At 43.3% G+C, this 12,166-nt stretch overlaps 1 protein-coding gene across 3 annotated transcripts in view; it reads right to left on the minus strand.

Annotated features, from left to right (window-relative positions):
* Positions 1-6,341: 6,341 nt before the first annotated feature.
* Positions 6,342-12,166, minus strand: part of LOC121596679 (lachesin) — a 118,527-nt gene continuing 112,702 nt past the window's right edge. For all 3 annotated transcript variants that reach the window (XM_041921815.1, XM_041921817.1, XM_041921816.1), the window contains one exon: positions 6,342-11,116. In XM_041921815.1, coding sequence (XP_041777749.1) covers positions 10,959-11,116 — 158 coding nt within the window. In that variant the 3' untranslated portion in view covers positions 6,342-10,958. The remainder of the gene's footprint in view (positions 11,117-12,166) is intronic.

The raw sequence follows: 12,166 nt of genomic DNA on the forward strand, positions 1-12,166 counted from the left end.
TTAAGTGACTGAATATTTAAATAGATATTGTATTTTTAGAAACATGATGACCAGATGCTGATTGTACTTACCTAAATACCTACTGAGAGTCGGGTTTCAAGCCCCGTGTCAACTGTGCCTCCCATACGTTGGACTGACTATTCCATTAAAGGTAGTGAACAAGTCCAGGGTAGCCAAGCTCATTTCGTGGTAAAGGCAAACTTAGACCGACAGCTTTTGTTATGCCAAATTATAAGAAATACCTATCGATTAATTCTATTCAAAGAATCGCAGTAAATGACGCTTTGTCGGGGTTAACTGTTAGATAAAAACTGACGGGTAGGAATCTGCTCATTACTTCCTTAAAAGAGGTACTTCTTATAAAAGAACAAAAAATATGGTAAAAAATATAGATATGTACACAGGTAAAAGGCAAACACACGGTCGCAAGTGAGCCGTCGATGTAACTCCACGCGCGGTGTCGTGTTCCAGCCGGAACCATACTGGAAGCGGGATCCCACGATAACCGTCGCAGATCGCGAATTCTCTAATTTAAAACTCAATAAAACTAATGGGACCTTTCCAAATGTAATTTTAGTTTATAATAATTTAGGTGAAAAGTTGAGCCTAAAACCATAACTAAAGTATCTCGTAGAATATAATCGAATATAAAATGTGCGACATGTTACTGAGTGGCCTCAAATTGAACTTAATCTAATTCTGATAACTATCAATGGATTTTTGTACAAATTGACATTATATCATAATAAGTTAACCTATACTAAAAACATGATATGTCCTTTTTGAACTGATATTTTTCAAATTAAAGTTTATGAAATTGTCAATGATGCATCGTTTCATACTATGGCTAAAGAAATTACCTACGCTCTTTACATTTGAATTCAAAACGCATTTAAAACTGGAACATTTTGCAAACCTTATTTTATTGTTTCGTTTTAGATATTCTGGCTTGGTTTTGCTTCTGTAAGCCATTCTTTAATCATCCACTGCCTCCGTGGTAGTGAGTTTTATTATCCGAATGTCATCAGGTTTCAATAAGTTCTTGTGCATTTCTGCTTTAGCTTTATTTACTTTCTTTCGCTACAATATCCCCAGTAAAAAAAAAACGATTCTTTATGGATGAAGTTCTTTCATTTGGTTAATAAAAGAAAAAATCCCTACACCATTTTTCATGACATTCACCGACGCTCCTCCGACCCTTGCCAGATCTAATAATGCCTGCGGTTTCGGCAAGCGATGTAAAATTCTCATTAACTTGCGTCCAGACTGTATTAACTGCCCTACCATTACGCCACAGCTCGGTCGAGCGCACAAATGGACTCTTAAATTTTGTCCATCAAACACCATCCGCTTAGCAGCTTAAGCTGTTGAAATACGGCACACACACACACACACACACACACACACACACACACACACACACACACACACACACACACACACACACACAAAACAGGCGAGTATAAAAGTGACGTCTCCTACCTGCTGGAATTTATCTTAGCCGCCTGTCTCCCGCTTCCACGCGAAACCGGATTAACAACGATCCAATCGATCAGAGCGCAAGCAGCCGGCGAGGAAGCGGCGGTACGATGGCACCGGGAAAGGGAACATAAAATTTACTATCATGCTTTCCCGATCGCCACAAAATGGTTTAGCTGTCGCAGCATTAAAAAAGAAAGACTTTGTCGGAGGAATTATAGCAACGGGGGAAGCGGAAACGGCCGCTCATCATATTACGCTACAAACCGCCGTGCTGCCCGCGTTTCAAGCGGTCAGCTTAGGAATTTCTGTGTCATTCGCTTTCGCACCGTGGTTGGAGATGAAAATTCCTCGTGGCCGTTTCCAGGCTGATAGCTACTGCCGTTTCAAGACGGTCCAGTCGACACTCACAATTTGAAATCGTGAATCGTTTCCGCTTTTGCTGTCCATTCGTGCTCTGGCGCGCCCGCTGGGGACGCTGCATGTGGGCAAGAACGATTAAACGAATGGTACCGTTTGGTGTGGCTATTATATCCTTCTTACGCCCTTTTTCCGGTGCCATTGAGATACGATAGAATTTTATGTATGTTCGTGCACGTCTTTTCCCCGATGCGTTCGCACGTTCACTCTTTCCGATTTCCACGCTCTAGCGGCAATCGGTCCGAGGCTTCGTTTTCGGCTTGTTAAAAACTCATCTGCGACAAAGAGGAAACAGCGAAGCAAGAGCTGAGGACCGGGTAATTTTAACGATAAGAGGATAGTTTCATTAATGCGGAAACGATTTACACAAAGACCTTTGCAATGCCCGTATGTATCCTGTCCGCATCGCTTGGGACGATCGTCTGCAAAGGGAATATTGGAAAACAGTGCAGCAATCAGGGTGGATTTGTTTAACACTCTTCGGGGCTTCGTTTTCAACACCCAAGCAATCGGGTTTGTGCCATCGATTGAGAAGAATCGCTTTTTTGTTTGGTTTCACCGAAATGGCTTTCTTGTGCTGGCAAGTTGAACGAAATGAAGAAGCCTTCAGAATCTTCGAGCAAAGTAAACCACAAGGACCACCAAATGCCATCCTTCTTATCGTAACATTTATCCTACGAGACGGAGGACAACGATGCTACCAACGTCACAACGTCTGCGGTCTTTTCTTTGTCATTTTCCGTTGGTGGTGTCCCCCCGAAAAGCGATAAAGACGAAAGCCGACCATCGGTGAGCAAGCGAGTTGGGGCCTGTTCCTGATCTTTCCTTCTCACTAATCCTTCCGCAATAACACACTCTTCCGCAGTTTCTGCGACTGATTTAACCTTCTGCATCTCGTGCATTTATCAGCCCGCCAACCGGCTGCACCTTCTTTTCACGACCCTTCCACCCTCCGACCCGGTTTGGGTCGCTTTGTTCTGCGGGGATGAGGGCGCCCGTGTAAGAGTGCCACCGTGTGCGATTACCTCTGCATGACACCGATCCTGTGTACGTGCCGGATAAGCTAACAGGGGATTAGGGTATTAGGGCGCGCGGGCGGACCCACCAAACCCGACCATTTTGGACGGGCACAGCCTGGGATGTCCTATTACCGAGTGCGGTGCTAAATCCTGTCAGCTGAGCCTGTAACCTTGGCTTGCCCAAATGCCTTCGCTTCGGGTGGACGTTGCTGTCATATTCTTCTCCCTACTTTTAGAAGCATTCGTTTTGAGGTATGTGTACACAGTTGCTTCTTTTGTGTAATCGGTACACTTTTCTTTCGCTCACCGCAAGCAAACTCCCAGCTTGACTTTCCTTCCCCGTCTCAATCTCGATGCCGCGCGAAAGCGGCAGCATCAACCCACTCGGACAAAAGGGGACAAAGGCACGCAGAAGGTAACGATATTATTACACTCATTCTTTGTTCGCTGCTCGCTTCCGGTTGCGCACTTGGTCGCTGGTGGTTGTTTCCCTTGCACCGGACGAAGCTCGTCAGTGCTTTCGTTTGGTTCGGACAGGGGGTGTTTGTGTGCGGGGGACAGCAAAAAAAAGCTGAGAACTGCACGAGTATGTAATTAGTATGATGAACTAACGTTGTACCAGACAAGACTGTGTTTCTCATGTGGGTGTGTGGGTGTGTGATCTTGTGTGAGCCTTCCTGCGCTGCGAACGTGTTGGGAAATATTTATTCTGGACCAGCTAATTCGTGGTAACATCATAATTGGTCCTGACAGATAGTGTACGTGGGGCCGGATTTATTTACACTGCACCATCACCACTAGCTGATGTTCATTATCATAGTGATGAAACATAATTCCACTCTGGTTTTATTTCTTTGTAGTTTAGGTTTGTTTTTATCTTTTCAACATCCTCTACAATTAGTAATCTTGAGTTAGTTTTTGGTAGAGAAAAACAAGGCAACTAATGATTCACTCTGAAATGAAACAAAGCACAAGTAATAACGGTGTTTGAAATTCTACTGATTTAAAATATATGCTTTTGAACAAGATTGTGATTTTTGTGATTCTTGTATTAATACCTAAGTATAATTTAAAATAATAATTAGCTATTCTGTTGGGGTTTGAAGTGAATTACCTTTTTATTCATTATCTTTTTGTTATTTTATCTTTTTTATTATTTTATCTTTTTATTTTGATATCTGGTTTTCAATCTGATGCGAAAGATTTCATAACGGAATAGCAAACTACGGATTAACAAAGCCCTTCTTCATCTTCGGTAGTGTTTAGCGTGTTTAGATTCATTTGTGTTATTTTTGTGTGTAGGATATCAACCATAAGAATTCATTTGAACAAACATAAAAAAAACAAGAGGTGAGAGACTTTGTAGACTTGAGACACGCGAGCATGAAATTTACTGTGAACATATCATATACAAGATTTTTGGAGTTAGAGGCACCAGTCGGATGCCTTGGTGAAGTTCCATCCTCTCGTAAGTAATTCAACTAAAATAATGAAAACAACATATCTAACGATAATTTCGTTCTTCTCGAACCAATCATGTGGTGGGATCATCATTACCATCATCACTATAATCTTTTTGAAGTAACGACCTACGCGAACATTCCGGTCTTTGCATAGGCTTCCGAGACTTGTTATGTACGATGCAGCCAGTGAGTGGTTTGGAAGACGGTTCATACCAGGATAGAGCACAAGACGAGTGTATAATTAATTTATTTGGGTTGACGATTATAAAAACGATTACAAAGGTTCTCGAGTAACGTATGATTCTCTCCAGCGATGAATTTGATTGCAACCAGATAACTTGACGTGTTCGGTTCAGATCAATGATTGTAGCCACAGAAGCTTTATACTATTTCTTACACTGTTTGCTGGCTCAGTTTTTAATGTTAACTCCATTGATCAAAACATGCGATTGTAGAAAAAAAAGAATTCCCACAGAATGAGGAAAAAATAACGTTCCCCTTTTTAAGGTATCCTTTCTTTTTTTGTAGTTTTCCATGGGGAGGATATACCTGTTTAAAATATTTTAAATTCATATAAATAATTGAGCTTAAAAAATAACACATCATGCAACATAAATAACATGTACGGAAAATTAACAATTAATGTTTCTATAATCTATGATATTATTTTTATTCACCTCAATGTTTGCAGCTCTCTATTATCTGGATACCAGTCTCATGTAAGTATTACATTTATCGCCATAATCACACCCACCGCATCGACACAGTTGTTGTGCAGCTCTTCTCAACGCAGAGGGAGAAATTTAACAAGCACGTTACTCATAACGACTGCCAGCCAGTGTGGCAAAACATAGCCCCAGCACGGTAAGCTGGAACACACTTTGCGCCGCAACACAAGTGTGTAATCGAAACCAGCGGCCAACCAACACGCCGTTTTTCCTCAAAGCTCCACGTTGTTCGCAGTCCTCTAGTGGTGGAGTGCTTCTTAGCCTTAGCTCCGCTTTTCAGCTTCCCTTTCGAGTGCCATCGGCCGTAGGTTGTACCCTGGGTGGAGCCGCGGCATTCATACGAACACACACACACACACACAGAGACACACACATTGCCAGCACTTGGTGAGGTGTGTTTGTGTGGCGATACTTACCTCTTTTAATGTTGATGATGCTCCTGTTGCTTGCTTTGTTGCGGCTTCGGTAAAGCAGGTCTTGCAGCAATACTCTCCTTTACCTGTGATGTGAACGCTCCCGAAGCTGTTTAGGAACCGGAACGCTCACCTAGCTGGAATAAATTCCTTCCTCAACAGCAGATTCCAGTGGCTGCCACCCGGTTTGCCGCTCAACAACGGGGTAAAATCGTAGCCTCTTGTCGCCTTCCACTCCCTGCTTTGATGCATCCATATGCACTGCTCTGCTACGGTCACGACATTCATGTGAGCTGCAGTATGCCCGGAATGGCATCTCCGACGTAGAAACCTCAGACGTCAAGGGTTAAAAACTGCCGCATCATACATGGACGTTTCAAGAACCGGTGGAAACGAGAGCTGCTGCGTAGGGTAAAGCGAAAAATGCTTCTCCTCGTTGAGCATGCTCCGGCGTATTGCCGACAGTTCCCAACGGGCGAAAACAACTCGTCCTGCACATTGTTGCACCGGGCACAGCGTTTGCCTTTGGTGTAGTACTCATCATCAGTATGCTTCTCGCCTATGTGGTAGATGTCTCTAAGCGTTCCTAAGCGAAAACATTTAACGATAACGTTGGCTGTGTAGTATAGTACACACCTAACGAAAGAATGGCTATTAAATCACTACAGAAAAACAGCACACGACTTGAGCCACTTTTTTTTTATTCTGCAAAGTTTTCCCATCCTCGTTTATTTCATCACGTTTTCATCCTCTTTTTCTCTTCCTTCTCGTCACATCCTCTTTAGCACACACACACACACACACAAACACACAAACATCTCTGTTTTAACAGCAGCTTTGTATTTCACGTATTTGCCATTTGCATTTATTACTTACTTGTAGACCTGTTTGCCTTTCTCTACTATGCAACCGCGCTGAGCTAAACTGTCCCTTACTGTTTCACACTTCTCATCAACCATTTTGCAACGCTGCACTTTATTGGTAGAAGCAGCGTAATGAGACGGCCAATTTTCCACCCTCTTCTCCGACAACCAGCGCTCCAGAACTGTTTGTTGTTTGCTCTGCAATTTCTGTGTGTTTTTTTGGTTTCATCTAAGCAGCAATATTTACACAACACTACACCTTATACATGGGGATTTTGGTTTTGCTCTATGAAGTAAAAGGGGAAGAGGGATACAAGTTGCTTTGTTTTGTTTTTGTTTTTTTTTTTTTGTTTGCCTTTACCTCTTTTCCTACATTATTGTACATCGTTTGCCCGCCCACTTGCGGCCTTGCCACATTTCTCGTTGACTGATTCCTGCGTTTGACACGATTCAATATCGTTTCGTTTCTTTTGGTGGTTTTGCAACAATCCGGGTTTGTTTTTGTTTTGTTTTTATTTTGCATTTACATTGAAAATACCTTTTCTTTCTCATTAAATGCAGCTTTATTATGTACAAACGAAAAATGTTTCGAGCAGATGTGTCTAATGAACTAACTCCAGGCTTCAGGAGCTTGTTTGTGTGCGCTGGTTTGAATCGGCATTTTGTTTAGCTATTTTAACAAGTGCGTGCCTTATGACGTTGATTTGTTGGTGTTCGAATGCTACAGCTCAACCTGTTCGCAATAAGCATCGTGAAACAGGTCATCATCAAAATATGCTTTTAATACAAGACATTTTTATTTGGTTTTCAACAAAAGTCGTGCTCAGTGTTAAAAAATATAAAAATTAAAATTCAACATATGATACCTTACGTGATCCTAGAGCTCATAATAAAGCAAATCATTTACTCGCAGGATTTGAAAGCAACGCGGAAAATCAAAAGTAACAGCAACGTCAAACACATTTCTACCACGCTTATGACCCTTTGCTCTTTTCCAAGCTTTTTGAAGGATTGTCACCAAATGTCTTGTTTCCTGTCGTAGCGATACACCGACCATACGAAAAGGATACAGACTAAAGTCAACGTAGCATCTACTCTGTCACAAACAGCAAGCCCGATTAGGGGGGCCCTGTTGGTGAAGTGGCACCGAGGAGAAGCTTATGTTTCGTCCCCTGCCCATGCCAACGCGCCGTCTATCCGTATGCCTTATTCTTTCGAATCATTGACATTTCCTATCACCATTTGCCCATATTAACAACCAGACGAAACGAAATGAGGAACGTCACAGGAACATGAATAGAAGCCAAACAGCCCACCTCTCGTTCCAAGCCGTCAAGTGCTGCCGTCGTGCAATTTCATCAATATTTGAAATTCGCAATTCCACCATCGTTGAGACCGTTGCCAGTTGTCGAATTCCCGCTGTGTGCATACCCACACACACACACACACACACACACACACACACACACACACACACACACACACACACAAACCTCCCATTGCCCTCATCGTGTGTTTCCATTCTTACTGTGAAAAAGGCAGTGAAAGGGAAGCGAGCTTTACCACCAAAAGCGGGGCAATCCGGTGAAATTACTCTGCACGGTTTGGTGAAGGTGAAATTTGCCAACCGAAGAAAAGGCAGCATACGCCCGAGAACGTGGGCTGGAAAATAATTTGGTTTTCAGTTTAAGCATTTCCTGCCACCACTGCTGTCTTGCTCCCTAATATGCCGAGACTGATTTTGAATGGTGGTGGTGGTGGTGGTGGTTTTTCTACTGCCTCGCTACTGAACAGCCATGTACTTATCCGTTACCGTTCTGCAATAACGTTTATTAGTCTGCTTCACGTTGTTCGATACACTGATTGGGCAATGTACAGGGTACTCATTCAGCCAGTACAGGTTACGCGGGCCGTGGTTGATCTGTTCCCCGTTGAAGTGGAAACAAATATGGCCATACGAGTGATGAGCTGCGAGCGAATGTTGTACCATTTGCGTTTGGCGATGGGTTTATCAAAATCATTTATTCACGTTCGCTTAATCTGCTCCTTCACTTGGGCGGTGGTTTGAATTCTTGTCGAGGCTGGCAGTTTTGTCATGGTTGGAGTTCTTAAGAAAACTCTTCCCAAAATTGCTATTTCCTGTTCGATGAATCCACTTCAAGCGGGAAGGTTAATCGGGGAAGCTACGGGCCCTGGAGCACCCAGTCAATCCAGACCCATTCATCATCGATGGGTGAAGTCGTTGCACCGGAAGGCAAAAAGACAGTTCGGATCGTGAGTCGATTTTCTGCCTAATATGAGTTCCGTGATTTAACTTCAAGTCAACTGAAAAAAAAAAAACCTCACTGTAAGCGGGTGAACAACCCGCAAAATAGGAGCGTTGATGGTGATGGGGACATTTTTTGATTACTTTGTCTCATTTCTTCTCCTTCCAGACGCTTCGCGGGAAGGTGGAATAATGCGGTGGCGAGGGATACAGATACGAAAGATCGAGGAGTAACGAAGTGTCTTATTCGTTTCGCATTACTTTTCAGGCTCTACCGCGCTACCTCCTGCCCTTGTGCGAGTGATCAATCATTACCGTCCGGACTGTTGCCGATGTTCACATATTCCCAATGCCAATGGTGGTTGAAACACGGTGAACCTTCAAAACCATCTCATCAGCTCGAAAGTGACAACTTTCATCGCCGTTTCACGGCATGGCTTCGCGAGCTAGAGTTCTATCAGCATCCATCATTTGGTGGCCCCCGGGGCTTTCGAGCACACAAAATGACATACGAAATTAATTTTCCTACGAATGCAAGTCCAAAACGATGTTTAATTCTCAAATAAGTATCCATCAAGCGTAAGTATCTTAGTGCACGTCCGGAAGCACCTAGTATTCTGCGGGAAACGAATGCAATTCGATTGATTGATGTAATTCCATTTCTAGCACGGGCATCCGGGCAAGATTGCTTGCGAGCCAAAATGTGAGTGCCTGAGCAGGAAATCATAATGTTCGATTGTTCTAGCGCTCTAGAATTTGTCAATGCGTTTCCAATCAGTTTGTGCGCATGCATTAGAGAGGTGTTTTTTGTCGCAAGCGTAGCTGGACACAAATTTTGCGCAATGGTCGTTGCGGTCATTAAGCAGAAATAGGGCATAGTTTGCTCGCGAAATTGTCGACTGATTTTGGTATGATGGGCTTGCAGTAAACCGCTTGCTAATGTGACCTCCCTTGATGAGATCCTTAAAACAGTCGTGTACTGTGTAAAGCACCATGCGTACATTTTGTCACAATTAAAAGCATCTAACGGTGCTTCGTCTCTTTCAAGTGTGTTTCAGGCCGCATTGGACGTTCCCCGAGAGCATTCACTTCCCTTACCCCTGGAGGGAAGTTGTTCATTTGGTATATAAAGTGGAAACGTTTTGCCAGTGAAATCAATTAAATAATCATCAATCGGTACGCATAAGGATCGTTTTGTGTGGTTCTAACTCGCACCATGCGATATGAGTTGCTGCGTAATGATGAAAATTGTATGACGCGGGCACTCATTTCAAACATATTGGTTAGCCTTTTCAATGTAACTTGGCTCGTTGCTAGGGAATAGCAAAACTAGAATCGAATTTATTGCTTTGCACGAGCTGAATATATATTTGATTGATGGGGCACAGCAAATATTTCTTGTATTACAAAAGTACAAAAGTAATGATAAACAAAATGGATTTTGAATTAAAAAAAAACCTGCTAAATATGAGTAAAAAATACTGTTGTTGAAATATTATGCAAAAATTGCCAACAAAACTACTCTTAATGAAGGTCTTTAAAATACTCAACTTTTATAATAATATCCACTTATAGCCACCATTATTGTGAATCTCATGCTATGAGATGGTTACAAATTGACGAAAATGACTTTTCAGATAACCTTCACGACACTTCCTTGCCAATGTTTGAGCTCGATCCAATCAATCCAAACCCGAACGTCATAACTCCACAGAAGCTTGAGTGAAGCTCTCTTCCGCATACCATATGAAACTACTCTGATAGTAATATATTTACAAGATGTGTTTCAGCAACACAGTCCATTTTTTCTCATTTTTTGTTCTATTTTTGTTTCCTACGGCTTAATATCCTTTACAGCTACCTGCTGACTTAAACTTAACCATTGTAAATCAATCAATCAACACTACAGCTTCGTCCGGTATGTTACGTTCGTGTTTTAAATTCATAGAAAAAATGGTCTTCTATGCACACTCACAACATGGCCGCGTACCGGGTGCGTTACGGTTATACTTACAGCTACCATTTCCTACACCACGTCCCACAATCCCTTTGTAAGGGATTGGATTTTAATTTTATTCGTTTTATATGTATGTTTGTTGTTTTGTTCTGGAATGTCCACTACGCAACTCCTTACTCACTTACTCGGTTGGTTTCGTTTGGTTTCACTTCTCCGCCGGTGCTACGATTTCTAATCTACCGGAGTTTCCGTTCGTTCGGCTGACCCTTGCCACCGTTTGCGTGAAAGCATGCCGCTTGCTGCCCGTGCCTGCAAACGTTCCAGCCAATGGAGCGTGTGGAGTCTCGCTTTCATCTCAGCTGGCTGCGGTGGCATTGAAGCTGCGTTGTCAGTGCCGTCACTAGGCAGTGTAGCAGGAAGAGTACGCCGCAGCAAACCGTGACGGTATGTGCAGTCGGGCAGACTGCACCGTTGTGGAATGCTCCCGGTGGATGTCGTATCGAAGGTCCTGTTGAGTAGGTTGGGAACGAGAAGGAAACGTTAACCAGCTGCCAACATTAGGGGTGAATGTATCGTGAACACTAGACCAGATGAACTGTTAATCGTATCGTGCTCGGGTGTGTTGCGCGATGTATCATGCGTGACCGAAAGATGGTAATTAATTCACGAAAGCTCACAACATACTTGCATGGTGGCAATTTGATAACTACAGAGCTGGTGCTCTTTGCAGCGTTTCAAATTACATAGAAAATGAGGAAAGTAAATTAAGGCCTACGCAATCACTAGCACATGGAATGAAATCATAGCAAATCTGCAAGTATGTGTGTGTGTGTCTGAGAGCTTCCTTTGAAGGTGTTACATTTCTCCGAGTGGAGGTGAAGTTTCGAATCGCCTTTAATCGATTCGCAGCTGCTCCCACGGAAAGCCTACCCAGCACGATGCATTGATAAATGTGCGAATAATTGAGGCACGCTCGAACATAATTAATTGTACTTTGAGAACTGGAGCGATCCCGTGCCTTAATTCACAGCCTGTAACAACCCACCGCCAAGCACGTTTGTGTGGCGGAGAGAGACATTGGCGAAAAAAAAGGGAGCAAAAGCCCAACCAAGCAAAGACACGCTTCGCTGCTCCACGCTAGTGACCAGCAGGGACCCGTCCCAAGCCTTGTCAAAGCTGTCAAATGGGATCGGTCTCGGGTGCTCCCGTCCCAGCTGTAATTAATTACCTTCCGGGGACAGTCGGACAAATAATGTGCACCCTGTGGCTGTCGAAGTTAGTGCCTCATTCCGATCCAACACCCCTTCAGCCAGCGAGCTTAGAGTGCTGCCGTTTTAGGCCACCGCACACACTGGCTGGCGGGTTAGAAAGGGAGCCAACGCACCGGACCATTTGTTAACAAGCTGCGAAACACAACCGTCCCGGGATGAGTGTACAAAGATTTATTGAACCACGCTTAGGGAATCGGGCATAAACACGTTTCGGGATCGTCATTTTAAGGGTGAATATCGTTGCATGATTTGCAGTTAGTTAGAAGCCAAGCCTGCTGCTTGGGCGA

The sequence above is a fragment of the Anopheles merus genome, chromosome 3R (assembly GCF_017562075.2).
Source record: "Anopheles merus strain MAF chromosome 3R, AmerM5.1, whole genome shotgun sequence".
Taxonomy (NCBI): Eukaryota; Metazoa; Arthropoda; class Insecta; order Diptera; family Culicidae; genus Anopheles; species Anopheles merus.